Source organism: Galeopterus variegatus, unplaced genomic scaffold, assembly GCF_000696425.1.
Source record: "Galeopterus variegatus unplaced genomic scaffold, G_variegatus-3.0.2 Scaffold95, whole genome shotgun sequence".
Classification (NCBI taxonomy): Eukaryota; Metazoa; Chordata; class Mammalia; order Dermoptera; family Cynocephalidae; genus Galeopterus; species Galeopterus variegatus.
The window spans coordinates 331,613-344,250 of record NW_007726206.1 but is presented as its reverse complement, the minus strand read 5'-3'; the positions used below and the strand labels follow the sequence as shown (position 1 = coordinate 344,250).

Below are 12,638 nucleotides of genomic sequence, written 5' to 3'. Positions count from 1 at the left end.
CGAGGGGGCGTCCGTGCCGTCGGGGCCCGGAGCATGGCGCGAGGCCCCTCGCGCCCTCGCCGCCCACGAATCCCGGGTTCCAGGCTCGGCTGCCGCTGCGCTCTCGGCACCTCCCGCCCGCGGCGGCGGCTCCCGTTTCAGCTGCGGGTCCACTCCCGCTAGGTCTCCGCTCGGCGCCGGGTCCCTGCAGCTCCCTCCGTCTGTCGGGGAGAAGCGGCAGCCTCCCTGCCCACCTCCCGCGCCCGCAGCCTGCACCGGGGTAACCATGGAGACGGGGCACACCCAGTCAGGGCCGCCTCCTTAAAGGGACAGACCTCCCGCCGAGGGATCCCCCTCCCCTCGGGACCTCGGTGAGGGCCGCCGCCTCCCCTACCCCCGTCACTCGGGCCGCCCCGGCCGACCCGCCAACAACGGGCGAGCGCCTGGTCCGCTCCGGCTGACTCAGCCTCAGGCGCAGGGGGGAGGCTTCTTTCTCTGCAGCCCGGGGGTTCTCAGGGAGCCTGCTAGCAGCCTCCCCTCCTCCGGAGGGACGCGAGGAGCGCCCGGGGCGGGGGCTGTGCGTTGTAGAAGATGCCTTTCCCGAGGAAAAACGTAATGAGAAAGGAGACTGGGCGGCCAGGCGGAGGTGAAGGCCCGGGGCCCCTAAGATGGGCTCCGGCTGCACGGGGAGGAAGGGTGTGGGGGGCAGGGGTTGCTAAACTCAGCTTCTGGGCAGTCAATGTTTTCTCAGCCTCAACTTGACCCTCTGGAAAACGGATCGAGCTCTTACTAGAAGATGCCGCTGCAGGCAGGAGCTGTCAGGAAATTGGAGGGTGGCTACCCTGGGAGCAAGGGTCAGACGCCATCCGTGTGGCCCCGGAGGTGGAAAGGACATGTGGTGCGGAGGAAAGCCCTAGATCCTTTGCTTCGTCACTCTATTTCTCGTATTTGTCACCTCTTGTCGGTCCCAGACCGCGCTAGAGGGTCGGGATGCAAATACAGGGGACCAACAGAGGTCAGACACTGGGAAAAACTTCGTAACCTTGTGAGTGTGGGTCCGTGCAAGCGGGGGGCTAGAAGGACCGGGCCACGCTCCCTACCCGCTTTCAGTCCTAGAGAGCTCGGCCGTGCGCGGAAAGGCGAGCTGCCGGGGTTGGGGTGGCCGCAGAGAGCCTCCTGCTGGGGAGGAGGGGCCCGCAGGGCGGGGCGGGGCGGAGCCGGCCCGGGCAGCCGTTCCTTGTCCCGACCCGCGCTGCGGCGGTCCCCGGGCCTCGCCTGCCAGCGCCGCTCCTCCTCCCTCCCACGATTCGCCAGCTAGCGCGGCTGCCGCCCGCGCCCAGAGGGGCCGGCGGGGGCAAAACAGCAAACTGTTCCCGAGCGCATAAAGGGGGGGGGCCGGGCGGGGGGGGGGGGGCCCGCGGGGCGGGGCGGGGCGGAGCCGGCCCGGGCAGCCGTTCCTTGTCCCGACCCGCGCTGCGGCGGTCCCCGGGCCTCGCCTGCCAGCGCCGCTCCTCCTCCCTCCCACGATTCGCCAGCTAGCGCGGCTGCCGCCCGCGCCCAGAGGGGCCGGCGGGGGCAAAACAGCAAACTGTTCCCGAGCGCATAAAGGGGGGGGGCCGGGCGGGGGGGGGGGGGCCCGCGGGGCGGGGCGGGGCGGAGCCGGCCCGGGCAGCCGTTCCTTGTCCCGACCCGCGCTGCGGCGGTCCCCGGGCCTCGCCTGCCAGCGCCGCTCCTCCTCCCTCCCACGATTCGCCAGCTAGCGCGGCTGCCGCCCGCGCCCAGAGGAGCCGCCGGGGCCAAAACAGCAATTTGTTCCCGAGCGAATGAAGCGGAGGCTCAGCGCCCCCACCCCTCCAGGAGACGCACCCTCAGTCGCCAGCTTCGGAAAGAAAGGAGTGTCCCCCGCTCCACCTACCCCTCACCAGTGACGAGGACCAAAGCCCAAGGCACCTGTATTTAAATGAACTGGTGCTTTGGAAAGAAAGGGAGAAAGCGCTCCCCTCCCCCAGTCCTGTGAAGCCTGGAATCTGGCTCCCAACAATAGGAGTGACCCAAAGAAGTCCGCAGAGCCTGCTCCCTACCTCGGAGTAACACCCTTCCCCAGCCGCTCATATTCCCCACCAGGCGACGATGAGCTTTCTGCTGAGAGGGGCGTTTAGGAGGCCACTCGCTTTGAGACGGGGTGAGAGGCTGCGGTTGAAAGCACCCACCTACCTGGGAATCAGGCTGCCTGCTGTTTATGTGATTTTAAAGGCGAGTTATTAACCATTCCCCGACTCAGTTTTCTCATCTGTAAAGTGGGGATGATAACCTCATTGTTGTTATGAAGATTAAATAAGTGAACATGTGTAAAGGACCCAGAACAGTGTGTGGCACCTGCATCATGTAAATGTTTATTATTATCTGATTTTGAGTCTCATAAGAGATCTGGGAAATAGCCAGGGTAGATGCTACTTACACTCCATTTCACAGAGGAGACAGAAGCAGAGGGAGAGAGAGGAAGAGATCCGCTCAAGGTAACACACTGGTAAATGGCAGAGTCGGGGTTCCAACCCCAACAATCTCCCAACCCCAGTCCAGAGTCTGCCTCCCTTCAGCATGGCTGTCTCTCACTGTGAGGCCCCAGAAAGAGCCCCAGGCTAGCTGTGCGGGTACTCAGAGGACTGGTCGTCTGGGGTTGTGCATCAGGTCCAGGTGGTCCTCGAGTCACCCCTGTAAGGCCAAAGTGTTCACACTTTCAGGTTTCCAGCTCACCTGCTGGGGCTGGTTTGGGGCATTAAGCCAAACCAGATAGCATGGGTTAGGGTGAGCAGAGGGTGGATGGAATGTGTGAGGTGGCCCTAGCATTCCAGTAGCTTACATTTATTGAGCATTGACTGTGCCAGGCACTGTGCTAGGTGCTTCACTTGGATTACCTCATTAATCTTCATAATAATCCTAAGGTAGTTACTGTTATAACTGCCAATTTACAGAGGAAAAAATTGAGGCAGAGAGGTTAAGTACCTTGTCTAAGATGCACTGCCTCCGCTAGCAGCTCCAGGCACAATGCCTGTGTCCCTGTTTTGGTCCCCTGGTCCCCACTTCCAGGAGAAGAAAATACACTAATATTTACTGAATGTTAGGATCACTCTTCTAATCTCAGTGTGAAACAGCAGTCTATCTTGGCATTAAAACGCCTCATCCCATTGCCCCTCAAAGAATTTGTGTGAATGCATATATGGGGTAAGGTGCAGCCCCTGACCCTTTCCCTTGGTCTGGCCTTTCAAGTGTGGGGTCTCGGCCCACTCTCCTCTCTTCACCTTTACCTAGTCCCTCAGATCTTCCTGCCAAACCTGGCTGATGTTTGTTTGTGTAGGTTTCCTCAGCTTTTAGTGATTAATCCCCTACCTTTTCCTTCCATCTCCCTCCCAACCCCCAACACACATGTGCACATACACACACTAGGGGCAGGGACCCACGTTCAGGAGACAGTAGATGGGGGGAGCTGAAAATTGAACAGGGCACTGGGAGGTCGGGGACCACTGTCCTCCTCACTGTGATCTCCTTTTCCTCACCCCTTCACCCAACTTCTGACTCATTGAGAGGGTATGGGGGGCATCATGGGGAGGGGAAGGTTGAGGGGGAGCCCTGTTCAGAGACAGCTCCAACCCTTTGTCAACAAGAAGAAACTCAGGAGGCTGCATTTTGGAGCTGCCGTGGGAGGCCTGTGGGAGTATTATCCACAAAAAGGAACAGGGAGAGAGAGCAAGGAAGAGCAAAGCTGGGGGGAAAACCGCTCAAGACACAAAAGAGGGAAAAAGTCCCCACTTCCCCCAACCACAAAGCGCAGGCAGTCAGACACTGTGTGCCTGGGGGTGGGAACAGGTGGCTGTCGAGGAACAGAGCCCAGGGACCCCGCCCCTTCCCTCCCCTCCTCCCACTCTCTCCACCCTCCATTCTGGAGGTCCCTAAGCCTGTTGCAAGCCTGACTCTCAGCCAGCGTGTCCAGGCTCCGTTACAAGGTTGTGCTGTGTGATGGGACAATCTCGAGCTTTCAAGTTATACTAGTCTGGGTTCAAATTCTAGCTCTGCCACTGACCAGCTGGGTGACCATGGGTGGGGAGAGTTACTTCATCTCACAGAGTATTAGCTTCTTCATTTATGAAATGAACCTGAGTGACTGTTATTAAAAATCCTCCCGGCCCTGCATGCTGGAACCAGGGAAATGAGCTCAGGATGAAGCCTCAGCGAAGGTTTCTATCCTCACACAATCACCAAAACATTTTGCAATTCTTTGAGGCCTTAAGTACTTGGCCACCCCTTGGCTGTCTCATCCTAAGCTCTTCCTTTTCTTTTAGTGGAGGACCCTAGCTGCAATGTGAATAGACCACGATAAACTTTCAAGCAAGGGAATCCTGGGAGGTACATGGTTTTATTTACAGATAAGGAAAAATATATTGCATGGCTAGAAAGTAGAGGAACCAGGTATGAACTAAGATTTGACTAGCTTAACAGAAACTGGCTATCAAACCATCTGGCAGGGGTCTTTCATCCTGTCTTTTGGTAAACAGACTATATAAAGGGAATAGCATGGTCATATTGATGGGCGTTCAGAAAGTGACCTGTAGTGAGTGCCTGCTTTGAACCAGCACTTGGACCTCTTGCCCTGGGGAGATGCTGTAGTTGACAGCAGCACCTGCAGCGAAAGCAGGCCCCACCTGCTGCCTGTGGGTGGTCTACACAGTCCTGCAGGAGCAGGAAAAGGAGCCAGTGCCTGACTTCCCAAGAAATCTTTCCGTTCTCCCAATCTGTATGTTCTAGCAGCACCAGAAACTGGGTGTGTTTGCAATCAAGTTATAGAGAAAGCCTAACTGGGTTAAGATGAAGAAACGTTAAAAAAAAAAAAAAAAAAAAAAAAATCCTGACTTTTCCCTGAGGAATCAGAGTGGGTGGTATTTGTTCCCGCTGTTTTGACGGCTGTGAAAGGGCAGGCAGAACAGTTGTGCTGGTAGTGGTGATGGTGGATAAGTTTCTTCACCCAGATCATCTTCCTCAGATAGGGTTTCCTCCTTGGTGCAGAGTATCAAGGCAGGTAATAAAACTCCCACATCACCTATAGGGAAATAATGTTCCCTGCTTTGCTCTGGGAAACCCTGGCCCCAGCTTCACTCTTGCATGCTGCTGAGGTGGGTGGTGACCGTGTTTACTGAGGTCAGCTCCATCAGCATCCGGCTGGCCCACCCACACAGCTCTGAAACTGGGCTGGGGCTGTGCCCTTCTGGTGGGTATGGCACACAAACAAGAGTGGCTCGAGATTCACCATGCTGGAGAGATGTGCACTCAGGGAGAAAAGCTACAGAGGGAACAAGATAACTGAATTTTTAATGTTTTTCTTAATAAGGTCTGTATGGTTGGAACAGATAGGGAATGTCTTCTTTCACATATATTTTTTTTTTGTGGCTGGCTGGTACAGGGTCATATACTTTTCAACAGAAGGTAAAAGTTCAGCTTATCATGGGTTAGCTTAGACACCCAGTGTACTGTTCTGCAGCACCTGCCTAGATACCTCCTTTTATGGGTCAACTGTGTCCCCCAAAAGTTCATGTCAGAAACTTGATCCTCACAGTAAGTGTTAAGAGGGCGGGAAATCTGATTATGATATTTGAAAGGTGGGCCTTTGAGAGGTGACTGGATCATGAGGACTGTGACCTCGTGAACGGATTAATCCATTCATGGAGTAAGGAGTTAACACAGATATGGACTGGCAGCTTTATAAACACATGAGAGAGCTCCTCCCATTACTCCCGCCTCGTGACACCCTGCATCACCACGGGACCCTGTGGAGTTCCCACCCAGAGAAAGGCTCTCAATAGATGTGCCTGTGGACTTCCCAGCCTTCAAAACTGTAAGAAACAAATTTCATTTTTTTAATCAGTTACCCAATTTCAGGTATTATAAGCAACAGAAATGGACTAAACATCTCCTAAAGTAACTGCATTGTCTCCACTTTACAGTTCAGGAAAAGGTTCAATGATGTTGTTACTTGTCCAAGGTCAGTCATTCATGCAGCTACCAAGGTGTGAAGATAGGATTAAAATCTAAGTGCAGGGTATTTCTACTGTATGTACATGGTCACTAGGCAGGGCTTCCAAGGGTGTGAGGAAGAACTCTACTTCCTTCACCTGCCAAGTGCTTAAGGACAGAGCTGGAACCATCTTTCTTCGCCTCAGAACTCAGCAGAGTGCCTAGCACACAGCAGGTGCCTCAATGTTTGAAGGAAAGGAAAAATGTGCCCAAATGGTTACAACAACCAGAGGCTTGTATGTTGTTCTGGCTGCCCGCATTGTGGGCTGGTACTCTGAACTCACGGGTTAAAATAGTGATAAAACAGTTCCTTGTATCAGTTGGTGGCCTCCCAACTTGTTTTAGACACCTGTTTCTTCTAGGAAGTGTGCTCCATAGGGATAAAATCCTTACTAGGTGGGATAACTCTATAAATCAGACGTGACAAACTCTCATTTTGTTAGGTCAGGTGGCAGAATTTCCAGGGGCAACATGTCATTACTCTACTGACCTTCTCTTCAAGAATATAGGTTAGTTCAGATTCATGGCCATGCATCCTGGATCTTCCAGGTCACTCCTAACCTCAAACAGTTTATCCTATTCCCCCCATACATACATTCAAACTCAAAAGCCCATACCCTGGTTTGGGATTCTAAAATAGGAGGTCACAATCTCTATACACCATTGCACAACTGCCGGCTCACTGGCTGCAACAGTTCTAGCTTAAGCATAAGGCCCAGCCCTGTGGCAGTGCTTCCTCCAGCTTACTCAAGAAGGCAGAATAGCTCTCTCATGCAACACTATCCCCTTGTATTATTTATCTGTGAGTCTCAGTTGCCCCAACTAGTTTATCAGTCACTTGATGGCAGGGACTGTGTTTTAGTTATCTTTATTGCTCCTTAGCTTCCAGCTTGGCAACTGTACAAAGTACTACCAAACACTGGTGATGAGTGTAAATCCATGCAACTTTATCAATAATGAAGAATGAATTCCACTTGTAGGAATTTATCCTACAGATATACTCTCACAATTGAGGAATGATATATGTATTATGGGAAGCTCACTGCAGCAATATTTGTAATAGCAAAAAACTGAAAACCATCATTAGGGACTGGTTAAACTAACGACAAATTTATACAATGGAATTCTATGCAGCCATAGAAAGAACAAGGTATATTTATATACACCAACATAGAAGGACTAAGTGGTACACATTCTTATGATATACTAGCATAGAAAATCTCCAGCAGGGGTACACAAGAAACTTAACAGTGGTTGCCTCTAGGGAGGGGACAAGTAGTCCAGAGTGGGATAGAGGCTTTTCATCATATATCCCTTAAACTGTTTAGACTTTTTTTATTTAACTATTTGCATATAATGCTCCTCTTAAAACAAAACAAATAATTTGTTAAAGGCAAGGACAAATGAAAAAAGCAAGTTGTATAAGAGTATGCACAGTATCACTCCAATTATGTAAAAGAAAGAAAAAAATGTACTTCTATGTTCGGGTTTTGAAATTTTCTGGGAAGATATATAAGAAACTTACCAGTGACTTCTTCTGCGGAGTGGGACAGCTAGGGGAGGACTTTTTACCTTCCACCATGTACCCTTTTGTATCATTTTTTTAAAACTAGTTTGTGTTACTTTTTTTTTTAAGTAAATGTTTTAAATGGCCATAAAATAAGGCCTAGGAAATATCTGATGTTCACAATGAAGCCATGCTAATTTAAATTTTGCCTCTCAAGTGGCACATAACTGACAGAGCCAAACAACTTTAAGTCCCAGTCCTGTCTCTAGGTTGGAGAGGGCAAGACACTTGTCTATAAGGAGAAAAGAAAAGGGGGAGGAAAAATGGTTAGGAAGGGCCTCTCTGAGCACCAGTGGTAGCTGCCCAGGGTATGGAACCTTCCTTCTCTTAGGAAGCCCAGAGCAATTTGGGGAGTGAGGAACGGGCTGCACAATTCAAACTCAGATTAACCTAACTTCTCTTCATTGAAGAAAAGTCAAATTGGCAAATTTAGGAGACTATCCACAGCATGAGATCCTAAATTAATTATGGTTTAGACATTATTTATAAAACAAATTATACAATACATATAGTATGATCTTTTTATAAAAAACAAAAATTTAAAAACCTATATATCCACATGTGTATGCGCATACATGCTTTGAAAAAGGTCTACAAGGATATATGCTAAATTATTAATAGTCATTACCCCTGAGGATTGGAATGGGAAGATGGAAAACTTTTTCCTTTTACATTTCTGCATTATTTGATATTTTAAATACTACTTTTGTAAGTAAAGACAATATGTAAAAAAAAGAAAAAACACCAAAAAAACCCCTCATAATTTTCAAACCTTTTATAGTCATTAAAAAAAAATCTTCCAATATTTTTCTATAAGGAGATTTTAGTTCCAACTTCAAGGCAGTTTTGACGAACATGTGGCTTCCCATTGGTCTGGTTAGTTAAATACAGTCTTGCCTGGATCAGGGATAGACCTCATAATCCTTCAAGGTCATTTCAATCTCTGGATTTCTTACAACGTGTAAGTAAGCAATTAATCAGAAAGGCAGGGCTTTTCCCCGTCACCCAGCAGGCTGGTGGTGGGGTTGCACAAAATAAGGAGATCAGCCCCTTGGAAAATGGCTTCTCCAGTACCCCTTGACTATTGTTTTCTTTACCAAAAGATTCTCTCTCATTCTGTGCAACCAACCTGAACCCTGGCAGCTCAGCTTCAGCCAGAGCCAGGGGAAACCCCGACGCAGCTAAGTTCTGCACTGCTGCCACTTATCATCTGGGCTCAGACTTGGTAGAAACACATGCCAGAGAAAGAAAAGCTCCCCTGTTTTTTTTTTTGTTTGTTTTTTTGTTTTTCCCCCAAAGATGATCAGTAAGGGGATCTTAACCCTTGACTTGGTGTTGTCAGCACCACGCTCTCCCAAGTGAGCTAACCAGCCATCCCTATATAGGGATCTGAACCTGCGGCTTTGGTGTTACCAGCACCACACTCTCCCAAGTGAGCCACGGGCTGGTCCAAAGCTCTGCTGTTATTAAGTCATAGATGCGAGGGGCAGGTGTGGGGTGGAGGGAACGGTCATCAGTGCCACCTGCTACATGCAGGCGCTCAATTACATGGTCACATTCATACTCCTGTCAAGGGAGAGGGAGTAGGGGAGAGGGGTGCCAATATAACCTTTGGTTGCCTGGGAGAGCTGCTGGCAGCTATGGTTTTTCTAAACAGGTATGTTCTCCTCCTTTGGAAAGTCACTATTCCCTGTCCTACTGATTCTTCCCACAAGGAACAGCTGCATTTGCTCATCCTGGTTTTCACATTTTAATTTGGTCCTGAAGCTAAGCAGCAGTGAACAAATGACTTGGGAATCAGACACCCTCATTTAAGCCCAGAACAAGCTGTCCAAGTGACTTCTACCCCATGAGGCCCAAAGAAAAACAGATAATAAAATGAAGTCACTTGCTGCTGTGAAACAAATATGGGAATGTTTATGCACTTGTTTTTATTTATTCAACTATAAAGATTGACTGCAGCAATATTTCGATGGGTAATACCTTACATTAACACTAATTATACTGCTATAAATTTGGTTCAGGATTAGAACAGAATTCAGGAAAGGGAGAATACAAACAAACAGAAAATCTCCAAACATTGAAACAGAGAAATGCTTTTTTTTTTTTTTTTTAACTTTATAATTAAACGCTTCTTTTCCCATTGACTTCCCTAGACTGGTTTGCAGTCTAAGGTAACAGGAAACAAGGTTTTAGGCATTTTGAAGAAATTGCAAGTTAAGCTATGGTGCCAAGCAGGAGACTGAAACCCGGATTTGAGTGTCAAATCTCAGGCACATTCTGGGATAGAGGCAGATTCTCAAATGTTTCCTAGTGTTCTCTCCTTTTCACCAATTTAATTTTCCTTTCTCTGGCTAATCCGGTGCAGTGTACGACACCCTCGTTGCCTCTCCTGGTCAAACTGTTGTTTGGAGGGAACCTGGCAGGCATCTGTGGCTTCTGCTTAGATTGGACAGGACTAGCTCTGACCCACTTGCTCCTGAGACAGCCTCAACAGTGGGGATTGCTGAGTAAGGCCTCTCTGGGCACTGGCAGGTCTGGTGTACTGGGAAGAATGTTGCTTACCCTTGGGAAACCTGGCAACAGCTGCCTCTGACTCCTGGTGGAAATGACCAATCAGAATCAAACCATATCACTGGGAAACGTCAAGGGAAAAAACAGCTTCCCCTCCAAAATGGTAAAAAGCAAATGAGAGAGGAAACCAAAAATACTTAGAATGGCACAAAAACTGAAATGCATAAACTTCTCTTTGTTATTGAATTTAACTATAAGTTTCCTAAAGTCCAGTTATCAAGTTGAACTGTGTGGGATAGAGGAGAGAGGCCAACTAGAATTTCCCTCAAGAGTTCACGACTTTAGGCTGAGAGGTCCTGGGTTTGCGCTGGGGGAGCCCCTTTTTGAATGAGGGCTTAGGTGGGCCCGGCTCCTTGCTGGCTCCAGTTCCATTGGTCCCTGCAGAGTGAGCCTGGCCCCGTACACTAGTGCTTCCTGGTGCCTGTGGTGCAGCACTGTGATACCTGGAACCAGATGAGTACCACGAGCTATTTCTGTAATGACCCACACTATCATGTTGCCCGTGGTTTGTGGGGTCATTGGACTTTTGACCTTGTGTCCTGTAGCCTTGTCCTCCTCGTCTGTTCCCTGGCAATACCTAAGGATAAAAGAATACAGTGTTCAAGGTGCTCTGGCATTATGGTACCCATTTGTTCCAGTTCAGTTTATATATAGGAGTGTTCTGAAAGTAAAATGTGGTATCCCATGCTTGGGACTCAGTCATCTCTCAAGACTCGCAGAATTCTGTCAGCCAATCCCACCCAGCCACTACATCAGAATTAATACATCTTTCCCCACCTTTCACTCTTAGGCTCTTCTCCACTGAAGAGAAGTTTACATTTCTTTAGCTGGGCATAAGAAGAAAGCTGAGAAGGAAGAAAAAATATTCTTTGGGTTGTTACAAGCCCTTAAATGGGTAAGTATTTTATCACATGTCTGAACTTTGCAGATCATAAGCCATTTGTAAAGATAATGAACATTTGAATTTTAAAATAATCATCATTATGGTCTGCTTTGTTATGTATCACGAACCATAGATTAAACCTTGCTGCTGTGACATTTAGTACATCTTTCACATTACAATCCAGAAAGCTTATGGCATGGGATTTTATTTTTGTCCTTCCAATGTTATACTGGAATTGAAGTTCTGAAGAACTGCTGACAGCACTGCCTTGTATTGCTCTTGTGTTTCTTCAAACCAAGGAGAAGAAACGATGCATTACTCTTCAACTTTTTAGTGTCACCCCCCCCCCCCAGGTTTGCTCACTTTCCCCTGCTGTAATCCACACTGTGCTTTTAGGGAGTTGCTGCTTTCAGATGCATGCTGGTGAACCTGCCACTTGTGGTGCTTGTCTGCTGTGAGATGGGTGCATGACTCCCAGTGTGACTAATTACTGGGCAATACTGCCTACAACAGCTAGGATCACTGCCAACATAAGAAAGTCAGCAGTTCATGGCAAAAGGAAATCTAAAAGGGCTGGTGGTTTGAAATATACATGTCAGATGCTTTCTCAAGAACTAACTGGGGCTGGAAGGATTCAAAATAGGTGTGAAATGGGAGTAAAGATAGGAAGGTAATATACTGAGGTATCGGCTTTTAAACTTTGACAATCTGGTGGCTTTTCCTCCTAATGTGCTCAGTATGGAAGCTAGGTTACCTCCCGATCAGGCTGGTAGGGCCGGCCACTGGAGTTTGCTATGTCTGTGGGAGTCTCTCCTGGTACAGAGTTTTTCTTGTTAGCACTTGTAAGGCTGGGAGCAGAGGCACAGGTGGAAGAGGAAGTAGCAGAGGCATCACTTGGGCTACTCATGGACGTAACTGAGGTACATCGGGATCTGGTTGAATAGCTGTTCTTTGGATGGGAGACTGAAACAGAAATAGGAATTTGCAGTCATTTAATGGAAGAGCATGATGGGTAAGGTTTCCCCTATTTCTCCATTTTACAATGAGCAACTTAAGATTAAAAAACTGTCTACTTGAGTAGTCATAAGAAAAGACCTATAAAATGGGTAACAGGAAAGAAAATCTCACTCTGTCCTCTTCCTCCATTCCCTCCAAATTTCCACTGCTTTGTAAAGGAATTTTTAGAGACAGTTTAAGATTGAAGTTACCCAGCCCCCATCTGACTAATGACTTCTTGGCGTTTCCTACTACCTAAACTCCTGGCTATGGCTCTAGCAGCTGACTAAGCCTGGGAACAATAGTATGGGCCATATGTTCAGTTTCCTATGCAAGGAACATTATAAAGTACAGAATGCGAAGAAAGAAAAAGATAAATAAATCAAATCTTTGCTAAATCATTTTTAGAACATTTGAATGATGCAAGGTATAATCAAGATCAGGGCCGAGCCGTGGCGCACTCGGGAGAGTGCGGCGCCAGGAGCGCAGCAGCGCTCCCACTGCGGGTTCGGATCCTACATAGGGATGACTGGTGAGCTCACAGCGCTCACTGGCTGAGCGCGGTGCAGCCAGTCT

At 48.6% G+C, this 12,638-nt stretch overlaps 1 protein-coding gene across 2 annotated transcripts in view; it reads right to left on the bottom strand.

The window, feature by feature from the left end:
* Positions 1–9,515: 9,515 nt before the first annotated feature.
* SPATS2 (spermatogenesis associated, serine-rich 2) overlaps positions 9,516–12,638 on the bottom strand; it is a 132,209-nt gene continuing 129,086 nt past the window's right edge. For both annotated transcript variants that reach the window (XM_008582746.1, XM_008582753.1), the window contains 2 exons: positions 11,821–12,029; positions 9,516–10,760 (listed from right to left, as the gene is read on the bottom strand). In XM_008582746.1, the coding sequence (XP_008580968.1) occupies positions 10,449–10,760; positions 11,821–12,029 (521 nt within the window). In that variant the 3' untranslated portion in view covers positions 9,516–10,448. The remainder of the gene's footprint in view (positions 10,761–11,820; positions 12,030–12,638) is intronic.